This window comes from Grampus griseus (assembly GCF_964374135.1).
Source record: "Grampus griseus genome assembly, chromosome: 10".
In the NCBI taxonomy this organism is placed as follows: Eukaryota; Metazoa; Chordata; class Mammalia; order Artiodactyla; family Delphinidae; genus Grampus; species Grampus griseus.
In genome coordinates this window covers 72,964,720-72,992,255 of record NC_139004.1, presented here as the reverse complement: position 1 = coordinate 72,992,255, position 27,536 = coordinate 72,964,720, and the positions used below count along the sequence as shown (strand labels likewise).

General features: G+C 35.8%; 1 protein-coding gene across 29 annotated transcripts in view; it reads right to left on the bottom strand.

Annotated features, from left to right (window-relative positions):
* Positions 1 to 27,536, bottom strand: part of SLMAP (sarcolemma associated protein) — a gene marked incomplete at its 5' end in the record, with an annotated part of 147,717 nt that overhangs the window by 39,291 nt on the left and 80,890 nt on the right. For 11 of the 29 annotated variants that reach the window (XM_082663931.1, XM_082663909.1, XM_082663916.1 and 8 more), the window contains 10 exons: positions 9,878 to 9,940; positions 14,753 to 14,803; positions 15,294 to 15,344; positions 15,431 to 15,599; positions 17,160 to 17,297; positions 18,592 to 18,732; positions 20,077 to 20,148; positions 20,408 to 20,503; positions 24,859 to 24,921; positions 26,574 to 26,610. In XM_082663931.1, coding sequence (XP_082520057.1) covers positions 9,878 to 9,940; positions 14,753 to 14,803; positions 15,294 to 15,344; positions 15,431 to 15,599; positions 17,160 to 17,297; positions 18,592 to 18,732; positions 20,077 to 20,148; positions 20,408 to 20,503; positions 24,859 to 24,921; positions 26,574 to 26,610 — 881 coding nt within the window. The remainder of the gene's footprint in view (positions 1 to 9,877; positions 9,941 to 14,752; positions 14,804 to 15,293; positions 15,345 to 15,430; positions 15,600 to 17,159; positions 17,298 to 18,591; positions 18,733 to 20,076; positions 20,149 to 20,407; positions 20,504 to 24,858; positions 24,922 to 26,573; positions 26,611 to 27,536) is intronic. The other 18 variants (XM_082663910.1, XM_082663918.1, XM_082663921.1 and 15 more) reach the window with 4 other exon arrangements.

The following is a 27,536-nucleotide window of genomic DNA, read 5'->3' as shown; positions in this document are numbered from 1 at the left end:
AATTAAAACTATATGATCAAGCTCACCATAAACAAAGGAAAAGGGCAAGTGCAAACATGGAAAATATATTTGAAAAACAAATAACAGATAAAAGGTTATTATTCGGGCTTCCCTCGTGGTACAGTGGTTAAGAATCTGCCTGCCAGTGCAGAGAACACGGGTTCAAGCCCTGGCCCGGGAAAATCCCACATGCCATGGAGCAACTAAGCCCGTGCGCCACAACTATTGAGTCTGTGCTCTAGAGCCTGTGCGCCACAACTACTGAAGCCTGCATGCCTAGAGCCCGTGCTCTGCAACAAGAGAAGCCACCGCAGTGAGAAGCCCGTGCACCACAACGAAGAGTAGCCCCCACTCGCCGCAAATAAAGAAAGTCCACATGCAGCAACGAAGACCCAATGCAGCCAAAAATAAATAAATAATAAATAAATAAATTTATTTAAAAAAAGGTTATTATTCACTCCATTAATTCATTCATTGAACAATTAATTAGGGAGTGCCGACTATATGCCAGACACTGTCCTAGGTGCTGGAAACACTAGAATGAACAAATGACAAAATCCCCGCCCTCCTGATTCTTACATTCTAATGGTGCGGGGAGGGACAGGCAATAAAAAAATAAACAAATAGTATGTCAGATGGCAGTTACAGAGAAAAATAAAACAAGAAATGAGGAAAGAGCCTGTGGAGAAGGCAAAGATATGACGCCTTCCAAAAATGAGTAAGAAAAAATCAAACACAAGAGTAAAAAGGCCAAAGAACAAGAACACAGAATTCACAGGCCAAGAAATGCAAATGTCCAGTAAACATGAAAAATTCTTGGTCTAGCCACTAACACAACGCCACGGCATTATTTGCCCATCAGGTTGGCAAACATTCAGTACTGGGAGGAGTGGGTAAATGAGTAATCTTGTGCCCCTTCACAGTGGAAGAGTAAATTAGTATCATTTTTTTTTTTTTAGAGGGCAATTTGGCAGGAACTATCTAAATGTTGAAAGCACGTGCCCACAACCCCTCTTCTGTATATCACACTGGGAAGAGAGAGGCTTGTACAAAGATTTCCAATGCAGCACTTGTCTGTACTGGGGGAAAGCAGAATACAAATTTTTAAAGTTCTGCCAAGCAAGAAAAAATTAGTCTTTGAGATTTCAAAAATTCTTTTCTAATAGCATTAACCACCTGCTACACTTGAATAATTTCTAAATGTTGATGCCTAGTCTAGCTCTCTCTCTCTCACATCCCAGAACCCTAATGCCTAACTGCTTCTCAAACATCTTCACCCAGAAATCCCACAGGAACTTAATCTCACCCCTCAAAACTGAATTTATCTTCTCTTCCTTTCTCCTATATGGATTTGGTAACTCTCCTCTTCCATAGCTCTTCATTTGTATCTCTATTAAGCTATACTACAACTATTTATTTATGTCCACCTTTCCCAACATACTACAAACTCTTTGAGGAATATACTCATTCCTTCAAGTACTTACTATGCACCAGATACAGTACTAGGTACTCTTCATGGATTACCAAGATAAATGTGATAAATCTAGGAATTTAGGGTCTAGTGAAAGCAGGGAGGCATCTTATTAATAATTTAATTCTCAACACAATTATGTCACATAATACAGGTTCCACAAAAGCTTGTTATATGAATATAGCAAATCATGAAATAGTATAAACACAGGTTCTGAAAGCCATTCCAATCTTTCTCTAGGATGTTGAAGATTGAAGTACCACCTTTAAAAAATTATAAACACACATTAGGAGTAATTTATTGCTCAAAACTCTCTCACCTTTAGAACAAAATCTTAAGTCCCTACCATGATCTACAAGGTCTATAAGCCAACTATGGCCCCACAGAGCCAAATCCAGCCTTCTGCCGCCTCAGTAAATAAAGTTTTATAGGAACATAGACAGGTCCATTCATTTACACATTGTCTATGGCTGCTTTTCACAACAATGGCAGAGTCTGGTAGCTATAACAGAGACCTTTTAACACGCAAAGCCTAAAATATTTACTATCTGGCGTTTTATTTATTTTTTAAAGGCATTTTTATTCTAAAACTCCAATTTCAGACCTGCCTTGGGTTTTCATATGGTTTCTCTCCATCTCACACACTCTTTCTGCAGACACATGTACAACTCACTCAGCTTAGTCCCAAATCTGTTCAAGTCCTACATAATACTTTTATCACTCCCTATTGTCTTATAACCTTCCATTTTTTCTTCAGCAGATTTATCACTACCTGACATATTATTAGTTTATTAGTTTTCATCTCCTCAAGAGAATGTAAATTCCATGAAGGCAAAGCTATCTTTGTCTTGTTCATTTCTATACCTCCCAAATAATGCCTGGTATATACATAGTAGATGCTTAATAAATATTTGCTGAATGAATGAATTAGGCATTTATGTTTAAAGAGTTCAAACTTGGAAAAATTATTTGAATATTTTCCTCATTGTAAAAAACTAAGGATTAAATACATATAAAAAGTTTCGAACAGTACCAGTATTAAGCTCTAGATAATAATTACCTGCTGTTGTTATCACTATTGAAATTATTAAGGCTATATTACCAATCTAGTGAATCATTAGTGTCCTGTGATTAAAGTATTAAGGAAAAGAATATTGTTTTTAAAAAAGTTTCTAACCGCTAGTTCTCAAACTTGGGGTGGAGACCTCAACTCTTTTAAGAAGTACTGAAAATCAGAGACCCCTCAGAGACAAAAAAGAACTTCCATATAATAATAACTGCAGGTCTTGAAAGAACTATTTGCCTTGGCACAAATGAAAGATAGATTTTCTTTCTTTCTTTTTTTTTTTTTGATATGGACCATTTTTAAAGTCTTTATTGAATTTGTTACAATACTGCTTCTGCTTTATGTTTTGCTTTTTTTGGCCGCAAGGCATGTGGGACCTTAATCCTCAACCAGGGATAGAACCCGCACCCCCTACATTGGAAGGCAAAGTCTTAACCACTGGACTGCCAGGGAAGTCCCCAAGATTTTCTTTCTTTTTTAAAACTCCCTCTTTTTGAGGGTTACTCTGGAGAGATTATTATTCATTTTCCCCTGTTCTAAAACTATATTTATTATGAAACAAGACTTAGAAAGGGGCATAAAACACAAAGGTACGGGTTAATAACATTTTTTTAAAGTTAATGTCTGTATGACTACTGCCCAAATTAAGAAACAGAACCTAACCACCACCTCCATAGCCTTCCACATTGCCTTTTCCAATCAAAGTCCCATGAGGTAAGCATTATCCTGATTTCTGTGGTATTTAATTTCTTGCATTTCTTTATAGTCATACTACTCAAGTATGTGTGACTAAATAATGTAATTTTAGTGGTTTTGAACTTTATTCATCCTATATACCTCAGTGTTTTTTATCCATTTAACTACTGATGGTCTTTCAGGTTTCTTCCAGTTTTGAATTACTGTGAATAATACTGCTGCTGCGGACATTCTTGAATTGCGCCTGATATACGTGTTTAGGCATTCTGTAGGGAACCTACCAAGGAAAAGAACTGATGGGTATAAGTTTGACAACATTTGAGAACCACCACCAAAACACTTTGTTTAGTCAGAAAACATATTACAGAATTGCAAAAACTGCCTAATATTGTCAAAAGACTGAATAGAAGAGAACCAAATGTATTTCTTGGCTGATAAAAATATATTATATACTATCTGTATTACTGTGTGGCGCAAAATGAAAGTGAGAAACAAGGCAAACAAAAGAAGCTCAAAGGGAGCACAGGTGTGCCTAGTTCTTAGCCATTTTCCTCACATGACAGCTACAACCAATTGAAAGTAGAAAATAAACTCAAACAGTACTATCATATACAGATGTCAGCTCCCTAGGGATCTTAAACAGACAGAAAAGTAGAATAAAAAAGAACTGCATAATTTGCTGTTGTAAATGCCAACCTGGAGAATATTTCTAAATCTCAAAGTTAGATTTCATTAAAAAGAAAATGTTATGACTAGGGCATCAAAATAATGTGCTTGAGACCAAATTTTTAAAATGGCATGCATATTGGTAATTTAAAAGTTAGACAATCCCTAGATTTTTGGAAACATATTACTTTAACAGGAGCAATAAAGCTAGATCAATTAGCTTTCACTGTCTTGAAAATGGGAATAAAAAGGAGGAAAACAAGTTACTTCAACATGAAAGCTCCCATTAACACCCTCTCCAAACTCTGCCCCACGCCCCTGCAAAAGTTTTCTACCTTCTAGTTAACACGTATTTCTGTGTGCCAGGAATTAGAGCACTTAGTAAACATTATCTCATTTAATTCTCATAATCCTATGAAGTAGGTACTACCATCCCATTTTACAAATGAGGAAACTGAGGTTTGAAGAGATCATACCACCCAGAGTCATACTGCCAATGAGGGACCAAATCAGAATTCACATAAAGGTTCCTCTGATCCACCTCTAAACATCATAAATGAAAATGAGTTACTTAGAAGGTCATTAAGGGAAATACAGCTAAGAAACTGAGATTAGAATTAACATCAAGGGGCTGGTAGCGCAGTGGTTAAGAATCTGCCTGCCAATGCTGGGAACACGGGTTCCAGCCCTGGTCTGGGAAGATCCCACATACCGTGGAGCAACTAAGCCCGCGAACCACAACTACTGAAGCCCGTGTGCCACAATTACTGAAGCCCACGCGCCTACAGCCCGTGCTCCGCAACAAGAGAAGCCACCGCGATGAGAAGCCCTTGCACTGCAACGAAGAGTAGCTGCCGCTTGCCCCAACTAGAGAAAGCCCGTGCACAGTAACGAAGACCCAACGCAGCCAAAAATACATAAATAAGATAAATAAGTTTTTAAAAAAAAGAAAAGAATTAACATCAAGATACAACCAAAATAAAAATTAACAATCAGCATTCAACATCAAGCCAACAATTTATTTCCCTTCAGAGAATAGCAGCTCACATAGTAGAAAGAAAGCTTTAGAACTGCACAGGGTGACTCTGAGAGGTTGCTAATGTGAATAATAGACTTTTTCACAAGGTTATTTGTTTCTGCAGCAAAATACTTAAAGCAATTCTTATTACAGAAGATAATCTGCCTTTCCCTAAAAACAGTTCCAGAGGCTGTTTGCCTTAAAATCTAAGAATAAGGAAGAACAAAAGAAAAACAAATTAGAATTCAATGACAGATTTAAAATTCAACGAAATGAACCAATTTCCAGAATACAGAAATGGATTTTTTTTTTTTAAAGGAACAGTCTATATACCAAAACACTACTGGCATGAATTTAAGACTATCTTCTGTGCAATTATACTGGAAGAAAATCTGGCAGAAATATTGGAAAGCTAGCTGACTGGGGAGATGGTTGGTACAAATAAACAACAAACAAAACCCCTCCAATATATCTTACATTGGACAACTACTCTAAGAACAAAGAAATAAAAAATTAGCAACATCTAGTTAAAACTCAAGAGTTTTCCTGTAATGGGGACATTAACTACTAAGAGAAGGGAACCACACCAAGTGTTTTCTATTCTTTGGCATAAATAAACTGCTTTGGCTTAGAGAAATAAAAGTTTAAAAGATGAAAATTTAAAACTCTGTTTCAAGTACAATATGTAATCAGAATAAGCCTGAAATTGTTTAGAGAGGCTGATCTCATAGAGTGATGAAAAGTAAACAGTCACAAGAGCAACACTGATTCAATGCATTACTCCAAATAAGGCAATTCCTATGTGAGAGCAAAGTCCTAAGAGCACGGAGGATGGAATGAGAGAATCATACACAGATAGTGACTGTAATTTCAAAATGGGGGTGGGAGGCAGGGAGAGAATTTTTTTTTTAATCAGGAAAAAAAATAAGACATGAAATATTAAGAGAATTAGACTTTTGCCTAATATGATAGTAAAAATGATTAAGTCGCATAGTAAGCATGGATTAAGACTACAAAGACATGAGGTTTATTTCATAGGACTCTTAACTCCATCATCAAAAGGCAGATGCCCTTGGGGGAGTGGGCAGTTTGTCTCTACAAAGCAGACCTCAGAGGAAAGTTTCTCTGGCACCCAGACACCTCGACAAACAGTAGCAAGAGAAATCAAAGGGGCAGGAAGCAGTCCAGAGAAGGCTGTTTTTCACTCCATGCCCACCAAGTGATGGCAGGTCTCTACATCCTTAGCTTCTCTACCTTTTACACCCTTCATCCTTTCACTCAGCATACAAGTTAATCAAGTGGCAGAATTCACAAAATATGTATGAAACAGATGTAGAGATGTACAACTTTTAACTCAGAAAGCATCTTTAGCAAGCATACAAAAGTCTCAATGTATTCATTAAAGTTTATATGGTAAACCTTGAGTGACTAAAATTTGCAGGGAACACAGTATGTGGAGTTCTGCTTAAACCAAACTTCATGCCTGAATCTCTGAAGAAGAAAATTTGTGAAAACTTTTTAGTAAGTTTTATTAAAGTTACTTGTTAATTCTAGATTTTATATGATGTATTTTTATATAGAAAATTTACTTCACAGTTCTGGAATTATGCAAAAGGTTATATTTAAATCTGTTCAAAATCCAATCTCTATGCCAGAGAATAAAAGCTTTTCTCCTAGTGACTTCCCCGGCAGTCCAGTGGTTAAGAACCTGCCTTCCAATGCAGGGGACACGGGTTCCATCCCTGGTCGGGGAACTAAGATCCCACATGCTGCGGGGCGACTAAGCCTGCGCGCCACAACTACTGAGCTCCGGTGCGTCAACTAGAGAGCCTGCGTGCTGCAAACTACAGAGCCCACATGCTCTGGAGCCTGAGCGCCACAACTAGAGAGAAGCCTGCCCAGTGCAGCAAGGAGCCCACGCGCGCAACGGAAGAGACCACGTGCCGCAACTAAGACTTGATGCTGCCATAAATGAATGAATGAATAAATAAATAAATATTTTTTAAAAAAAGCTTTTCTCCTAAAAGAGAATTAAAAGGAACAGTCTGTTTTACCATAAAAGGAAAACAAATTGAAATGTGTTCCGACCCATTTAATTTCTTCAAAATCACCTTATAAAAGGAGAGAGTCAACAACCAAATTGTTCTCTTACGGAGTCATACACATAAACTGAAAAAAAAAATCTGTCAATATATTTAAAATAGGCATGATGAGACTTCCCTGGTGGTGCAGTGGTTAAGAATCCGCCTGCCAATGCAGAGGACACGGGTTTGAGCCATGGTCCAGGAAGATCGCACATGCTGCGGAGCAACTAAGCCCATGCGCCACAACTACTGAGTCTGCGCTCCAGAGCCCACATGCCTGGGGCCCATGCTCCATAACAAGAGAAGCCACCGCAATGAGAAGCCCTCACACCACAACGAAGAGTAGCCCCCGCTCTCCACAACTAGAGAAAGCCCGTGCACAACAAGGAAGACCCAATGTGGCCAAAAATAAATAAATAAATTTTAAAAATAAAAATATAATAAAATAGGCATGATGACTCCTATGGAAGTGAACTACTTGCTATCTAATTTTTAAAACACCAAGTGAATTTACACTATACAAGCATAGTAAATAATGAGAACTAGATACTTAATATTTGCTTTTTAAAAGACGAAGCAAAAATATGAAGTATTACTGCTCACAGAATATACACTTCATTGTCAAGATCATAAATCAGTTCAAGATGCCTATCAATGAAAATAATGGCAAAAAAGTTTATGTGTGCTTGTCAAAAAATAATCCAAAATTGTTTCAAAAGTTCACTTGAGTAAGATTTTTGCTGAATTTGCCTAGCTTGCCATAATATTTATTAAGCATGACAATTTCAATAATGGCACCTTGTCATCAAACAATACAAATGTCATAAAATAATGAAAATGGGAACAAATCAAACCAGAGGTAACCCTTACTACGCCAGCTCCAGCTATCCAAATTTAAGGAGCCAAACAGATTTGGAAAATTTGAGATACAGCTCTTGCTACTTGCCACCAAAACTCAGGAACCAAACAGATTCAGATAACAAGCTATATCCCTAGCTACCTGAATTTACAACCCAAACTTCCACTATTTATACTTAAGAACCCAGTGGATTCAGACATCTAGGAATGCTTATACTTTATTTTTTCTGTTCTTTGGTTCACTCTTTGTCCAAGAAAACAGGGTTTTATATTCTCATTTCCCCTCTGTGTATCACATTTAGCATTTACCCGTGCCATTACATAGTCCTTGTAAACATTATTTTATTGGCTAATATCCTCACTGAGGGGATTGCTATAATTTATATAACTTCTGCTCAATCTCTGAATCTTTATTTGCCCCCATAACTATGACCCAATAAAAATCTCCAAACATCTTTTTCTTTATTTAAAACAAACATTGCTCTGTGTTAAAACTACAGCTAAATATTTTAAACATTTCATAATAATACTTTAAATGATTTTTGCAAACAGTAACTTAGTAAAACATTATTTTGATAGTTCTCTGTTCTTATTTCTTTAGGCTCAAAACATAAATCCCAAAAGCTCAAAATAAAAATAACTTATTTTAAAATGGTCACATAACTAAGCATAAAACCCTTCTCTTAAAGATATATATTTTAGGTTACACATCCTACTTTTAGTTGGTTTCAGTGGGTACCAATTATTTTGCCCCAATCCCTGTGTCTGCTGACTGTAAAAATGAGATTTAGTAACCAGAAGGTAACAAAAAGATGCACTAATCTTTGCTTTATGAAAAAACAAAGAACAAAGAAATGTGCCATATTTATTAAACAATTTGGCTCAAAGTAATATTAAACTTACATTCAACATTATAGTCTCTAAAATGGACAAAAACAGAAGTTCTTCTAAAACTACTAAATGAAATTCCATGTTTCCTTAAAGCATCTCTAAGGAGTATAACATGTGATCTGTTGAGTTTGTGCCTGCTATAACTACCAGGTGCGACCCTTACGATCCACAAATGCTCTTGAGATTGGCAGGGTGGGAGCAAAGGGTGGAACAGTAACCACACATGCATGCACACCCATAAAATGAATTCATGAGCATAAATACTTGGAAAACCACTCATTTCAAAGAGAGAGCAAACAGGAAGAAATAAATGCCTGACAAAATGTGTGTCTGATAGGAAAAAGTATAGATTTTATCAATGAATCTTTACTACACAGCGTGACCTTTAATTGTTACTAAGAAACTAAGAGAATAACACAACCTTGTGATTGTTACAGATTTAAGCAGTCACATGATTTTCAAGTAAGATGGAATACACAATTCTTTTGTTCAGAATTCAGCATTCAGAATTCTTTTGTTCTAAATCACCTCAAAAGCCAACCTGTCTATCTTTTAAATATTATTAAAATTAGCCTTGTACAACTTCCCCAGAGTAGGTAGTAGATGTCACACTGTAGGACAATCTATTACTACTTCTTCTCTAGAAAGCTCTTGCTACCCTAAGGGCTATCTCCAGAACTGAGTGTCCAAACGAAATCACTATTTTTGTGGCTTCATTTAATCATTTAAGATATTTATCTAAGAATCTCAAAATCCAAATCTGTGATAGAACTAGAACTTAAGTAAAACAGGTTAATGTTATTACTATCTCGTAAGTATCCAGACAGAGGTTTCGTTGCTTGACATTCTATTTTATTCCCTACTCAGTAATGCTTTTTACTTAAAAAGCTTGAAACTGCCTCTTTTTTGTGGGCAATATGAAATGCTCAGCTCCATCGTGAAGGCAAATACAAGAGAAACATTTTTCTCAAAAGAGAGAAACAGTATGAAAAGAACCACTGCTGTCTGAAGATGGCCTTTGTGCACTTCTACCATAACAAACACGTTGAGATGTTAATTATTCCTCTCATTTTTCAATTTAGACCCTGACTTCATTAAAATCAATGTGAAAAATACTCTGTACTCACTCTGGCATTCTATGAATTGATGAATAAAAGTGCAGTCCCCGCCACTCTTTGAAAGCAAGTGCTCTAATAAAGAAAGAAACACCTTTAAGGATACAGTTTTTGTTGCTGTTTTTGAAAACCAACAGCAAAGGTAGGAAAACCAAAATGTATTAACATGGGTAACTGAATAAGATTAATAAAAGTTTAATATATTTTAATACTAACAGCAGACATATTTTGGAGTTAAAGTTAAATGACTGAAAATTATAATTATATAATCTTAATCTGTACCCCAAATGGTTAGCTTTTAAAGGTGCAGTTTCTATCCAAATAGCTCAAGAAAACCATAGAAATATATTGCTTTAAAAAGCTTCTCCCACTTTTAAAATACATCTTTTTCTTGAGAGCTTAACAAACACCCTTAAATAATTTAAAAATTTTATATTTGTTCTTACTGAATTAATTTTCAAATGACTGTTCTCCAACAGTCCCCCTTCAAAGATATTCATCTTAGTTAAGAGGCAAACAGTAAATATTTTAAGAATACCATAAAATGCCTTAAAATTTTTAAGAAACTGATATAATATTTTAATTTTTACACTTTCATTTCACTAGTAGTCTTTCCCCTTGAGTCACTTAATCTATACTTCATACACTATCAAATCATTACATTGTTATCTCTGCCTAAATGATTAAAATCAATGCCCGTACATTTTAAAATAAGAGCTTGGTAAATGGTTTCGCTCAGGTCGAACAGATTTTTTTTTTTCAATAAGTAAAGAGAATCAAAACCTAACACAGTAGTTTAATAAATGTTTCAGCACTTTTCTTACAATAAGCTTTATTTACTTTGATTCAAAGAGTTAACTTCTAAATCTGGACAACATCCTTCAAGTACATATTTGTATCTTTCAAAACTACCAAACAGACATTGGAAGTTCAAGTGTTAAAAATATATTCCAACATGATGACTATCTAGAAGGTGTAAACACACAAAAACCTGTCAAAGAGGACGAGTCAGTACCACTCTGACTGTAAAAGCTTCTTTTATCTTCCACCTGGCCTCACCCCTCATCATTTCAACTTTGCTTAAGAGGCAGGCATCTCCTACTCTGATGGCTGGACAACCTCTCTTGACACCCTTACTGATGGCCTTCTTCTTTACCTTCATATTCAAATCCCTCATTATCCTTTATCTACTTACATGGTATGACGATATATATTTCTATATAAACACACATACACAGTTATATACAGTTGTAACTACATATAACACATACATATATATAACTACATACAGTTATACAGAAATACAATGAAAAAGAGAAAAAAAGGCTAACTGCAATAGAAATTAGAAATTAAAAAAAAAAATCTAATAAATAGCATTTGCCAATTGCAGCCAAGAAATCCAAAACAGGAGTCTTCAGTTGAATAGTAATTACCAAAATAAAAAGTTGTTTACATAAATCCTATGTAAGCTATAGAACATTTTCAAAACTCAAACTGTACAATATCACTGTTAAATATGAAAACTCAGTAAAACCAAATTTTAGCCTAACTAAAGGACTTTATAAAACATATTTAAAAATATATATATTTGAAACCAAATTTCAGAGAAGCATCACAAGACTTCAGATGAAATTTATTAATGCAGGACATCCCACCATCACATACCAAGCCAAAAATCAAACTTTTTACCTACTCTGATTTTACTATCTGGACTCTACATTAAAATATCTACTATACTAGTTTGGATAAAATGCAAGATTAATATAAAAAGATAAATATACATGTGACTTTCACAAAGGTTATTTCCTAAGATACATGAGGAGAGTCTTTCAGGTAGTACATGTAAAGGATTTGGATGATGACACTGTTAACACTTCATTACTTGAATTCAGGACCTTGGGAATTTCACTTTGCAAAAAACTACAAAAGATGTCACTGATAATCCAAACCAAGAATCAAGAATCAGATACTGAAAGTGCTGGGGCAGGGGAGGGGGTGCGTCCTGTGCTACTAAATAGAGCTGTAGGAATGTCAAGAAAAAGCAGATACAGAAACATAATAGAGAATCATGACACTTAAAATGTGTTTTATTTATACATGAGTTACCTATGGGTTTTGATTTTTTATACCTGTGTTGTCCAGTACAGTAGCCATTAGCCACATGTGGCCACTGAGCCCTTAAAAAGTTGCTAGTTTGAACTGAAATGTGTTGTCAGTGTAAATTAAATATATACTGATTTCAAAGACTTACTAAGGAAAAAAGAATGTGAAATCCTCATTTGCAATCTTTTAATATTGATTACATATTGAAATAATATTTTGGATATAGTGAGTTAAAGTAAATATATTATTAAATACATTATTAAAAATTTACCTATTTCTTTTTATAATTTTAATGTGGCTACCAGAAAATTTTTTTTTTAAATTATGTATGTGGCTCTCAGAATAGTTCTATTAGACAGAGCTTTTCTATACCTTCTAAGATATATTTAAAATATGCTTATAACATTTTAAAAATTACAGTACAAAACTGTGCTTATAGCAGCTACTTTAGATTTAAGTAATCTCAAAAATGGGATTTAATGGAGAAGTATTATTAATCTTAATTTCTCCAGACATTTTTGAAATATTCTCTTATAACCATACTTGGTTCTCACTCTATTTAAAGAGTAATTTTAGTTAAAATCATATCTGATAGCACATTATGATTGTGGACTTTGGCAATATTTGAATACTTGATAATTGGTTTCTTACTATATCATAAATAATTCAGAATAGACCCATCTTATTCCAAAATCCATTTTGTAACTAAATCCAGTGTATGAATCTTTTGTGCATATCCAGATATTTACTACTCAGTTTCTTTAAAGACATTCTATTATTCACTCTCACACTACTCAATTTAGCACTACCAGAAAAACAAATACCAGCAAGGGAAAAATAATCATAGCAAGGAGCACCCTAAAGTGTCCGAAATATCTTATTCAGTGTTTTCTTTGGCAGGGGGGCTGCATTGGGTCGTTGTTGCTGCCCTCGGGTTTTCTCTAGTTGCAGTGAGTGGGAGCTACTCTTCATTGTAGTGCACGGGTTTCTCATCGCAGTGGCTTCTCTTGTGGAGCATGGGCTCTAGGCATGGGCTTCAGTAGTTGCAGCACGTGGGCTCAGTAGTTGTGGCGCACGTGTTTAGCTGCTCCGTGGCATGTGGGATCTTCCAGGACCAGGGATCTAATCCGTGTCCCCTGTATTGGCAGGCAGATTTTTAACCACTGCACCACCAGGGAAGTCCCCTTATTCAGTTTTAAATCAAGGAGCTGTCTACAACTATTCTCCTCTAAATCAACTGGAATTGGCAAAAAATTTTTTTTTTTTTTTTTTTTGGCAAAAAATTTTAAGCAGTAATTTGACAATTCTAAATAGTATAAAGATGGGTCAGTGTATATAGAAAGATTCTTAACTGAAGGAATAGAATGTTCCCAGCTCGAGTTAACACTAACATTATCCATGAATACATGCTCAAGTCAAAAGGGTGATGGATTTGAATAAGAAGTGTACATGCCAGAAAGAGAAAAAAGGGCAAAATAACGACAACAGAAAATATAAATTCATTTAAGAATGAGAAGCTTTTAGAAGATGAGGATTAAGTCTTTTTACATGTTTGCTAAATATACTTTAGTAATAGTGGTGCAATGAATATAAACTACACCTTTAAAAAGTCTCAAAGTGAAACTCAAACTGAAATTTTTAAATGTCAATGTATTTTCACAAAACATACATAAAATAGTCAAATAACAATGATTAATGAAACATTTTTAAAATTTAGAGTTTCAAGATTTGTTATATACAGAGTATTTAGCTCTCGACCTTGCGGCTCACATATACATGATTACCTGAGCCTATTATGCCAGTTCTTGATTAAAATCCAACCAACCAAACCGAATCAAAACAAACCAAAAGAGCACCTCCTAACTTTAGCAGAGTTTGGTTGCTGCCCAAGAACTATAAAGATATCCCCTGATACATGGAAAAAGTATTTAGTAAGAAATTCTTGGGTATCGACCTTGATGTCTTCCACCAACTTCTGTATAAAAACTGAGTTGAGAGGTACATAGATTTGTAAACACAGAAAACAGTTTTATTCATTTTGTACTCTAAGCAACCAATACAGGATTTGGCATACAGTTGGTGCTCAATTAATGTTGGGTGAATGGGGTGGGTAGGAGGAATCTTAATGACTGAAGGAATATAGAAACCATTGAGTAGAAACCCCATGTTGCACTAAGAAAACCAACAGAGGCTATACATTTTTGGCAAGAGATAACCCAAGCTATCCAGAAAGAAGGGTCATGTATCAAGAACAAATAAAGAATTTTTTAGATGGCAGAAATGACTGACCCTGTTATCTCTGATTGATGAAACAGACGGATAAAGAGAGCAATTTCTATGACACGTTCAAAGGCTCACTGGCCTCTGAAGTAAACTCCTGGCCAGGAAGGGGGCAGGGGGTGCACAAACATTAAAAAATGGTGGCCAATTATCCCCAGGAAGCGGTATTTGATGGAAGAAAATGGTAGTATCGTCTTTGAAAATATAGTGGGGGAAAAAAGCTATACTATGTTATATAAGCCAGTACTAAAGTTGAACATTATCATTTTCTTGTTATTTGAATAATTGAAATTTCCATATAACAAGGGATATCTAACCATAGATCACAGAATTAAGAATTACAAAATAAAGGGAAGCTTGATTTTTACAAGATGGGATTTAATAGTCAATGAGCAGCATGCTTTTCATTCCAAACACTTAAAACCTAAAAACCCTGACTTCTCTATCCTGCTTAAATAGTAAAAGGATATCATGAAAGAAAAATATTTAAGTTTTTTACACTACCTTTTTCTGTGCTCCCATTTATTTTAGGTAAGAAGTCATCAACTTGTGTCCCTAGGATTAAGACAGTGTATCATTGCCTGATCAAAGAAAGTATTATTTAAAACTGGTCTCAAGTGTAACCATGGCATTTTGTATCCCTACTTACATTAAGACTGATAGAACACTTTAAATTTATTTTTACAAGAAGGGTTCAACTTCCCATTTTCTATCATCTCAGAGAAAACCTACAACTGCTTAGTAAGCTGCCAGTGAACCTCAAAAGAAAAAGGATCCTGCTGATGATGTGTTTTTCTTATTTAAATATCTCTAAGCAGACCGTTTCAGAGGCAGAAATTTCATTCATCTCAAGGACTAAACGATGGTGCCCACTGGTGGCAATCAAGCATATTTTTAAAGGAAATTTTTGGAAAGAGGGTAGATACTCTACACCTAATACGTAAAACATCCTTCTTAAAGAAATAAGTACCCAATGTGAGATAGTAAACATCAAAAATTTAATAATAAAAATTCAGCTTTAAATAAGAAATTTGGTGACACCTACCTAAGCTGCTGCATTCTTTAAGAGTTTTCTCTTGAAGATGTTCTAACCGTACTGTAAATAAAAGTCCAAGAAAAAGATATTTCACAGATAAAAAGAAAAAATCAAATCAAATCTATTTCTGGATTAGCTTAACTTACCTTGTAAAGCTGTTAGCCTTTCATTGGTGAAGTCATTATCAGCTTGCAAAGCTTCTATTTTTGCCTGGAGCTCCTGTTCTTTTTCTTCCATTTCATCTATTTTATGTTGTAATTCTTTTTTCTCAGCTTGTCCCTTCTGTTGGATTTCCTCTTGTTTTCCCTCTGCTACCTGTTGAAAAAGGGAAAGAAAATTCAGCTGTTTTAATAAAATCGAACCTTGATTTAAGAGGTCCAAAGCAGGACTGCTTTTATTCACATAAACTTCTAAGGAGAATATTCTATATTATAGAACATATCTGTAAATGTCAAAATGATGTCAAAAGTGATATGCACTGTGTCATGCCTCCATATCACCTAGGAGAGAAAAACTTGTAGCAAGCAAGCAAACTCAATACATACGGAGATTATAGGGGTCAAAATGAAAAACACATTTTTCAAGAGGGAAATAACGGTTTCCCCTGAAATTACTATTGTTCCAATTAGTTTGTAAGTTCTAAAATGTAACTTATTCTGAAATTTTAAACAAAATTACGTTTAGCTAAATGAATGATGATTACAAGAACTTTTTAAGATGACCTCTTTTTAACAAGTCCAATATTTAAAGCTATTATAGCTTAACCAATCACACAAAGAGGAGGTATGCTCTGGTCTTCTCTAACAAATGTGTATCTTCTAGCCACTCAATCCATGGTTAGAATTATATAAAGATGCGTCTTCACAAACTCAGTTCTAACATTTTACAGCAGTGGTCCCCAACCTCTTTTTTTTTAAAAAAAAGCATTTTAAAACATTTATTTATTTTTATTATTAATTTATTAATTTATTTTTGGTTGCACCGGGTCTTAGTTGCAGCACGTGTGCTCCTTAGTTGCGGCCATGGGCTCCTTAGTTGTGGCATGCAAACTCTTAGTTGTGGCATGCATGTGGGATCTAGTTCCCTGACCAGGGATTGAACCTGCGTCCCCTGCATTGGAAGGTGGATTCTTAACCACTGTGCCACCAGGGAAGTCCCAGTCCCCAACCTTTTTGGCACTAGGGACCAGTTGTGTGGAAGACCATTTTTCAACAGATGGGGTGGGTAGGGATGGTTCAGGTGGTAATGTGAGCAATAGGGAGCGGCAGATGAAGTTTTGCTCGCTCGCTCGCCCACCGCTCATCTCCTGCTGTGCCGCCCGATTCCTAACAGGCCACAGACCATTAGTGGTCTGCGGTCCGCGGGTTGGGGACCCCTGTTTTACAGGACCAACCTGGCATTACCTATGGTCTGGTCTGTCCTCATCCTAAATGTCCTATAGCTACAAGGAGATGCAGCTGAAGTGAAGCCAATGGCCTTCCTAGAAGGAATCACTCGAAGGTTCCCTCTGGGCTTGTGCTAGCACTAACATAGCTGGGCCCTGATTTTGGGACACCCGAAAGATAAGCAGATTCCAGTTTTTCAAAAGTCTAAATATCTTGGGTTTTGCTGACTCTCATCTATTTCCTGTTACATATTTTAAAATGCCTATTATGAAGTACTATTTATTTCCATCCAAAGGAAATATGTCAGCTTTTACAAACTTTCAGTTATCTGTGGTAAGGGGGTTTGGGCTAAATGGCACCTAATTTTTACTATGAATTTAAATCATCGCCAAATTTTACATCAACAACTATTCAGCAATAACTAACTCTTAAGCTATCCAGTGTATTAGGGACGATTAATTTACATACTTCTAGGTTGAGAAATACCTACCTTTAATTTATCAGATAAATCTTTAATCTCATTAACTGCTCCATTATATTTATTGGCTAATTCTCTTAATTCTTCCTGAGTCCGTTCATTCATTTCTTTCAGGTGGGTACATTCATCTTCAGTATTACTCAGACTTCGCTGTAATTCAAATTTACAGGCAATTGATTTAGCATAAATGCACATTCTAAATTCAATTTATAAAAAGTGTAACTCTATGGGCTGTTCTAAATCAGCATCTACCCTGGACTTTATATAAAGCTGAGTTAAGTAACATAAGAATTTCAATTTACTTTAGGTACATGCTAAAACAGAAAATACCAAGAATTTGGAAAAACAAAAAACAGGGGGAGGGAGAAAAGGACAATACTTTATATAATTACACTTTTTTTTTTTTTGCGGTACGCGGGCGTCTCACTGTTGTGGCCTCTCCTGTTGCGGAGCACAGGCTCTGGACACGCAGGCTCAGCGGCCATGGCTCACGGGCCCAGCCGCTCCGTGGCATGTGGGATCTTCCCGGACCGGGGCACGAACCCGTGTCCCCTGCATCGGCAGGCGGACTTAACCAGTGCGCCACCAGGGAAGCCCATAATTACACTTTTTAAAGGCCATTGGTTATGAGTTTTAGCCTTGAAAATATTTTAAGCCTATCAATTCTTGAAAACAAGTTTAATAATGTGCACAGAATCAATTTAATAAAATTAGAAGACAATTAGCAATTTTCTTTCCTTGCATGTCATATTAATGACATGACAGTGAATCAGTCACTTTGGGATGGGGCTATTATAGAAACTATCCTTATATTAAAATATGTTTACTATTTAGTTTACAATGGACATTTTAACTAAATCCAGTAACACGTAACTTCTGTGGTAATTTTCCAGTAATTCAAAAGAATAACCCATATTATCAATTATGTTGTTTTAAAGCAATGAGAATCACATTTTGATTATTCCTAAAAGACCTAGAAAGGACCTCAGAGATAATTTCCCCTGTGAACCTCCAAAGAGGCACAATTTTCCTCTCTGGAGGATGGGTAAAGTAAGAATAGTGGTGTTGCTCTCTACCTTACACTGACTATCCTCACCTGGAAGAAAAACAAAACTATGTGAAATGAGATCAATTCCTTGGCACATATCGTGGTCCACTGTGTGGAGGCTGAATCCTAACCAAAGTGCAAATAGTAAAATTCCCTGGTTAGGCTTTTATTTCCTCAACCACTGACTAGAGACCATAAGCACCAGAACTCACAGGGTTATGTTGAGAATTCCTGACAATGAAAACAGCATACTGCTCCTTCCCACCACATGGACAGGAAAAATTTTCTAGCTATATAATAATACCCAAGTTTGAAATGTCCTGAAATGCTAGCTAGCACTTTTAGGCTAAAATTTTAAAATCATAGTACTATTTAGTATTTGTTATAGTTAAATACCTCAACTTCTGAAAGTTTTCTAACCACTTCAATTTTCTCCTGAAGAACCCGCCTCAGGGACTCTTTGGCTGTCGTCTCATAGTTGTGTTTATCCTCCTGTAATGCTATAAGTTCCTTCCGTAAACTATCTTCTGTTTGATTCTAGGATTAAAAAATATTTATAATTATAGCCAAGTTATTTTTTTAAGTATTTTCCATTTAAAAAAACAACACATTGCAATGCTCTTTGAGTTCTATATTGAGGTACCTCCAAACACAAATTATGTTCACTCTGTATTAATTGAAGCTGTTATTTAAAAGCTGCATTAATAAATTATGCCTTCACAAATATATTAATTCACACTTCCAACAGAAAAAAAAGGTCGAAATAAACTGAAAATTTCTCTCAAGTATACAAAATGAATGAACTCTTCTACTTGCCATATTCTCTGAAAGCCACAACATTTACATTTATGGGCAAAAATAATCTCTTACCTCTAAAGGGGTCAAGCATTTTAAAATAATAACTAAACCAAATGGAATAACAGCACCCTGTGGGAAAAGCTGATTCCACGTCTAAGGCAGGAAATGTAAAAGATGAGTATGGACTATCTTGTCTGATATGACAGCAGGAAGCTATCAAAGTCTACCAGGGTTCTATCAAAAGAACTCAGGTGCCAACCTGAAGAAGTTCCTATAGACCAAAGGTGGGATAACTGGGAATCAATAAGGAAAACAAATGAAATAGGTTTATACACATGAAATATATTTAAATCTAAGTTGGGGGGAAAAAATACTTCATTGGTCATTCTTTGGTGGATGAAAAGGAACCAAACCATTATTTTGAAATCCAGTAAATAAAGGGAGAAAATCATTTATCCTGCCTTGCCTAAAGAAAATGTATCTCAGGATAACAAAATGGTTTATGCGGGGAAGTTTCTCTTTATAGAAGTAACTCAGCTAGTAAACGAAGGAAAGATAGAATTACAACATCACGATTTTTGCAACCCTTAATAAAAGAATGGATCTAGGAAAGGATAATCAAAGACTGCTAATATCTCAAAAAGGAAGACAACTAGACACTATGGTGCTTCCTGGTGAAAGTACACAATATTATCTACGAAGTGCTGAAAGAAAAAAGAAGTTGAGCCTACATCAGAGTTGATCTAAATCTGTAGATCAAACTACGAATTTACGGTGTGGAAGGAGGAGCTAGAAGAATGTTTAAATATCAATCCAGACTGAGGAAAATTATACAGAACAAATGACCCAGTTTCTCCAACAAATATCAACTATGATGGAACAAAGAGAGAGCTGTACATGGGTATTCACTATACAGTTCTTTCTATTTACATGTATGTTTGAAATTTCCCATAATGATAGAAGATTAAAAAGAATGGTGAAAATGTATAAACGTTTTTGCATGTATTCAAAATGACAGTCAAGACATGAAGCCACATAAAAAAACTATGCATTCTTCTTTATGTACTTGAGATTAATACTCACTTTGGAGCAAGCCTGTAATTGGTTTCCCATAACTTCTAACCGTGATAAGAGTCTATCTTCATCTATTAAAGCCTGTTGAAGAAAAATTAAATATCAGTAAAATCCCAGAGGAATAAAAAAAAATGTATCAAAAAGGTTGCTACTGCCAGAAAAGATCTAAAATCATAACGCTGACCAACATCCACTGAAAAATGCTAAATTTTCATTATTTGTTCATTAGGAAATAACTTTGCCTTTGCTTGTCACAAAATTTTAGTTTTAGCTTAATCAACAGCTAAGGGATATTAAACTGTGCTTAAATGCTTCTTGAATATAAAGGCAACTGGAATACCTGCCAACTGGTATCTGAAGCCTCCTGGGTGATGGCTAGTAGCCGCTGAAGCGTGGCTAACTTCTGTTCCAACATCTGTTCCCGATGTAAGGCCTCCTAATATTATAAATCACAAAAGAAATTCTAATAAACTCAGCATGATACCTTTGAAGAGTAATCAATTTTTAGCACATTCTGAAAATATTCTCATATTACAACCCACAGTGTATCTCACTTTCAAATCTGATAAATCTACTTTGTAAAATATATTTAGGCCACATCATTATAGCCTCATTTGTTGAGCTGTGATTAGTGCTATTAGGGGTGCTCTAGTTGCAACTTCCCCTATAACAGAAAACAGGTCATCTGTTTTTGTTTTTTTACTTGTAATTAACAAGAGTCTAAAAAACCAAAAACCTAGGGCTTCCCTGGTGGCGCAGTGGTTGAGAGTCCGCCTGCCGATGCAGGGAACACGGGTTTGTGCCCCGGTCTGGGAAGATCCCACATGCCGCGGAGCGGCTGGGCTCGTGAGCCATGGCCGCTGAGCCTGCGCATCCGGAGGCTGTGCTCCGCAACGGGAGAGGCCACAACCGTGAGAGGCCCGCGTACCGCAAAAAAAAAAACAAAAAACAAACCTAGAGTAGAAAATCTGACAAATTCTTTAACCCCTGCATTTTATATATACACATTTAAAAGATGTGTGTGTGTGTGTGTGTGTGTGTGTGTGTATGGCGAGAGAGAGAGGGCGAGGTGAGAACAAACTCATTCCAAACTAAATCCAAACAATCTAGCAGCAAAGATACTTCATAATGGCTTAGCTACATCAGTAGACATCTACAAAAGAAATAACTTTTAATTTTTCCTTTTAAAAGTGTTATATAAACACAGTGTTTTATATATATATATAAAGAGAGAGACTGCTTTATTCTCACAGTCTACTCCATTTTCAGGTGTTCTAATTCTCTCTGTGACTGTAAAACGCTTAGCCATAGTCGAATATGCCAAATATAAGTAAGAGTCCACCAAGTGTTAGTTCAATGTAATTAAGGGGTCAAGGAGTTATATAACTATTTGGCAGCTCCAAAGGAATATTTTTACAGAGAAAGACACTGGCAAGCAAAGCCTTATTTCTAGGTCACTTGTTAACATTTGATAGCTGTTAAGAGGGTCTCCATCACTGGAAGTCAAGATGAAAATGCTCACACAGCATTCAGTTGCGGTTTTGGCACATCTTTAAATTCACTTTCTTCTATTTCTGTCATTATCCCAAGAAGAACATTTACTACCATAATATCTCTGAGCCACCTCAACTGAGAAATATATACTTCAAACATAGTATTTGAGGTTTAAAGCATTCATTTGTTGCTCTCCACATCCTTGATAAATAATGATTAGGGAAAATTTGGTCTGATTAGAGTCAGAGGTACTGCTTTTTTTTAAAAAAAAAATAAATTTATTTATTTTATTTATTATTTTTGGCACTGGGTCTTAGTTGCTGTGCACGGGCTTGCCATTCTTCGTTACGGTGTGCGGGCTTCTCAATGCGGTGGCTTCTCTTGTTGCGGAGCACAAGCTCTAGGCGCGCGGGCTTCAGTAGTTGTGGCTCGCGGGCTCTAGAGCACAGGCTCAGTAGTTGTGGTGCACAGGTTTAGTTGCTCCATGGCATGTGGGATCTTCCTGGACCAGGGCTCGAACCCGTGTCCCCTGCATTGGCAGGCGGATTCTTAACCACTGTGCCACCAGGGAAGCCCCAGAGGTACTGCTTTTTAATATAACTCTAAAAGTACAGATTAAGGAATCTAATAAAAGTCATTCCGCCTCAGAACACACATTAAAACACAGCTTACACTTAAAAGGGACTAGGTGCCAAGTTTATTTTAAACTTCTAAAACATTCCTAATATCCAGGAAGTTACACTAATGCTGCAAAAAGTTTTACTTAAAAACAAAGCCACCAAACAACCACTACTTCCACTAGATGGTGTAATTTCTCCTTTTTTACTCAATTCCATTTAGAGTTTCATAACTCCATGAACCACATCCTAACAGAAATCTAACACTTCCAGGAACAGCTTTTAGTTCTAAGGCATGAAATGCATCTATTTCAGTTTTTATTCAAAAGGTTTACAACTTATATTAGAACTTCAGCAATTCAAAAAGACGTATACAGAAAAGACAATCCAGTATAATTTTCCCTCAAAGAATCAGAAAAAGAACAGTGGAAGATTATGCCATTATGAATATTCAAAGAACTGACAAGAAAGATGGAAAGAGTACTGGAGTGAGTCAGAACATTAGATTCACAGTCCATGTTAACTAGTAACTGTAGTATACAGCCCTGGGAAATCATTTTACCATATTTCTCATATGAAAAGTGAAGGTTAGACCAGATTAATCTCAAAGTTTTCTTCTACCTCTAAAAATAAGAGAGATTGGGCTTCCCTGGTGGCGCAGTGGTTGAGAATCCACCTGCCAATGCAGAGGACACGGGTTCGAGCCCTGGTCCGGGAAGATCCCACATGCCACGGAGCAACTAAGCTTGTGTTCCACAACGACTGAGTCCACGCGCCACAACTACTGAGCCTGCACGCCACAACTACTGAAGCCCGTGAGCCTAGAGCCTGTGCTCCGCAACAAGAGAAGCCACCGCAATGAGAAGCCTGCGCACCACAATGAAGAGCAGCCCCCGCTCACCGCAACCAGAGAAAGCCTGCGCGCAGCAATGAAGACTCAATGCAGCCAAAAATAAATAAATAAAATAAATAAAAAAAAAAAAAATAAGAGCGATCTAGGTCAATTAATGTGACTTCCTACTGAATGGTAAACAACTACTAACATTTACAGCATACGTTCTATGTGCCAGGCACTGTTCTAAGTGCTTTACATGTATTAATTCTTTTTTGTTTGTTTGTTTTGTTTTGAATATTTATTTATTTGACTGCGCTGGGTCTTAGTTGTGGCACACAGGATCTTCGTTGTGGCATGTGGGATCTAGTTCCCTGAACAGGGATCGAACCTGGGCCTCCTGCATTGGGAGCTCGGAGACTTAACCACTGGACCACCAGGGAAGTCCCTTGCAGCTTGTGGGATCTCAGTTCCCCAAGCAGGGATCAAACCCGGGCCCTCGGCAGTGAAATCACCGAGTGCTAACCACTGGATTGCCAGGGAATTCCCTGCATTAATTCATTTATTCTTTACAATTATGTGAAGTAAGTGCTATTATTATACACATATCATAGATGAGGAAAATGAGGCACAAACAACTTTCCCAACAGGTCAGAAGTTAAAGCCAAAGATCAAATCCAGGGAATTCTGGCTAGAGTCTACCTACGTTTGTAAATACTAAACTGCAAATGTGTAAAACCACTTTTCAATCCACCATTACATTATGCCCAGTGGAAAGTAAGATCTGATTAATGCATTGATAATTTTCACAGATGTGTACATTCTTAACTGAGGTAGAACTGCTCTTAGTGACTGACCTATAAAAGAATGTAGGGACACAGGATCACTGGTTTGGTCCTATCATTTTAAACAAAAGGCAACTGAAGGCCCACATATGTAAACTGACTCACCCAAGGTCACAGAACTCATTGAGTAGGAGCCAAGATAAAAACCTCAATCTCTAAACTCCTGATTCAGGGTTTTCCTTAATCATGCTCCCTCACTAGAATAATAAGAACCATAATCCGGTCTAAATCTACCAAACTCAGAAAAAAAAAAAAAAAAGAAGGAAAGAACAACCACTTGTTTTCTTTTTAGAGATCTGTATGGCTCTTTAAATATGGCATTAACGTCTTCAGGAGCCCATTCTAAGTATCTGCCCTACCAAGAGATCTTTCTACAGATTGAGCAGCACAGAAGAGTAGTTAAGAGAGAGACTCTGAGGTCTGACTTGTCTGGGTTCAAATCCCAGCTCAACCACAGAACTCGGTGTGTGATATTGTGCAAACTATTTAAACTTCCGTGTCCCTCAGTTACTCCATCTATAAAAATGGGAATAAAATATGTACCCTACAGGAATTTTGTGAGGATTAAATGAATTAATATAGGTAAAGTGCTAAAGTCTGCTAGAGTCTGGCATATAGTAAGTACTACATAATTATTTGCTATTAATAGTTAATATTTTAACAGTTCATATTATTTGCTATTATAGCTATTAATAACAACCAAAATCTGTCCAGATTTAATTTTATTTAAAAGTCACCTTTGGATAAAGAACAACTGTGGAACTTCTTCATATGTGAAGAAAAAAACTTCTCTTGTACAGAACCTTATCTTCTCTAGACTTAACAATCGGATTTTTTAAATCCTTTTTTTATAAGACCTATTTTTAATTTTTTTTGTACTTTAAAAAGGTATTTCTTTTGTACTTGTATCCAGCCAGTATTTCTTTAGCCTATATTTGTGAACTAGCAAAATCAAATCTAAGTTCTGCTTTTAAAGACTAAGAATTCTCAAGATATATTTTACCTGAAGATACTGAGAAAGCTGGAATAGTTCCTGAGAGTACATACTTGGAGTGTTAGCAGCAACCTAGAAACAAAATGATACACCATTGACAGTCACACAGAATATTTGCAGAAGACATTAAAGCCAAATCAAGTCCTTGCAATGCCTATTTACTGAAATATGCAAAATAAAAATTATTTTTCAAATGAACAATTTTCTTTAGTTTTCAAAATATTTCTGCTCCATGTCTAGAATTTATAAACGGTATTGTATTATGCTGATCAGTTTGGGATTTACAAGCAGGATGGTGCAACAAGTGCTACCCATGAAAACATTCCTTGATAAACCAAATCACAAACTTACGGCACAAAGGCAATACAGCCTTTTCTTTACCCAGAAATAATACCTGCTAAATCAACAGATCTACATTTTTCCCCTTTAAAATTCATTGTCAAATAGTTCTTCAACATGTCAACAAGTCACAATTCGTTTAGAAGTAGCCATCTTCAAAATGATATTTGTATGTGGGCACGTGGGGAGAAGCAGGGCACAAAATACAATACTTTGTCCAATGGCCAGAGGCAATGAAAAAAGGTCTTTTTTTTTTTTCCTTTAAACTGTAGGTAGGTTTTAAGAAGAAAAAGATGGGAAATAATAGTGTTTAAACATTAAAGTCACAGCCAAAATGCTTAGAACTCAAGAGTATTGGAAGAAATAACTTCTATAAGGGTTTCTCCTGGGTGTGGAATATAGAACCACAGAATTATTTTTTTTTAAAAAAGGCACTAACAGGTTGCTGTATCATTCATTTATCCATATTCTCAACACTACCCAAGCCTTATATGTTAACTTATTAGCGTTAACTTATAAGTGTTAACTTATTAGTCTATTTTTACTAATATGCTAAGTAGAAGACAGAGAGGTGGCATTATTTTTTTAAAAGTTAGTCCTAAATCAGCAAGGCCATTATTTACTTCTGAAATGACTCTTGGTATTGCTGAAGTTGATGTTTAACCACTTTTACTTCTAAAAAAGGAATCTAACAGAGAACTTCAGTTTCAGGTAGGCTTTCATTCTTTATCCAAATGGAAGGAAAAAAAAGTAAAATGTTTTTCCCAATAGTTTAGTTACTTTACTAAGAAAACTCAACATACACTTTAATGCCAAAAGATACAAGAGATCTTTTTTTTTTTTGCTACTTAGCAGTAATATCTACAGTTTAATACACCATTATTTCTGAACAAAAGAAAAATATTTTCTAACAAGTAATTACTGCAAAGTTTCTGTCCAAATCAAGTTAAAACTGATCTTCAAGAACAATTAAAGAGAAATTTCTGTAAGCCCATATTTGTGTTATTTCCATGTGTAGGTATATTTTGAGTAAATTATCTGGGTGCAAAGCTTTAATAAATATTTCTAGACAGAAATGCATTATAGAATAAAAAGTAGTAACTAACACTTCTTACCTTTGGCTAGGCACAAAACAAATGCTTCTAGTCTAGAGTCAGCCACTGACTTGAGATAACAAAGGCTTTGTCCTAAGAAACATCCATCCTAAATTCTCCAGTTTTTGAAGATCAGACTAGAATAACTATACAGCTATATGCATTCTTGTATTTTTGTTACAAAAGAGAAGTAAGTTTCTAGGTAAAGCATATTAAAAACGAACAAACAGAAACATTTTCAAAAGCAATATAGCTGAATCAGTTTGGAAAAAATAATCATTAGCAACTTACTTTGTCAACAGGACTTGGTAATGGAGCATGGATGACACTGAAAAGTAAAATTTAGAATTTTTATCTAATTTCCTGACAATAGAGGAAATAGAGTATGACAGTACAAGAATATCTTAAACCCCAAAGTTGGCACACTTGTTTTCATATAATTAAAAGAATGTGAATTATTTTTAATCCTTCATAAACATATAGAATTGTTAGAAAACAAGGTAATAAATACACAAACCTTTTACACATTAATGTATTTCTAAACACAAATTCAAAATCCAAAACGTATTAAATGCCCTTGCTGGATCTACTATTAATGAGGGCTATGGTGAATTCCTTGGTTATAAGAACTTCTAAACAGAAAGGAAGCACTCCTTAAATTATCCATTTAAAATTTTAGAATGTGTAAATTAAGTTCTCTTAAAATTAAATACTTCTATACAGAAAGCCTTAAAAAGCAAAGTTCTACTGTAAAGAAGGCTATAATTTGAAAATACATTCTAGTGGAGAACAACTTCAGCTAACCAAAACATTAGTACTACTCTTCTCTACCCAGCCACCTCACACACTGAAAGCTTCCATGTAGTTACGAATCTAACTCAATATATAGCTTTAAAACTAAACAGTAACACAGTATTAATTGGTATTAATTGCCTTTTGGGCCTTATAAAGTACATAAGAGGCAGTACAGTGTAGCAGTTAAGCATGCAGGCTCAGAAGCTATACTGACTGGGTCCAAATTTTGGCTCTACTTACCAGGTATATAATCTTGGGCAAGTTATCTAACCACTATAGGTCTCAGTTTCCTCATCCATAAAATGGGGATAATCATAAAACTAACCACATAGGGTTACTGTGAGTATTAAATGTGTGAATAGAAGTAAAGAGCTTAAAAAAGTACCTTGACATAGTAGCACTTGATCACTACTACCACTCCCATGAGAACAGAGCCGCTAAGGAAGCCAGGGTTCCTGT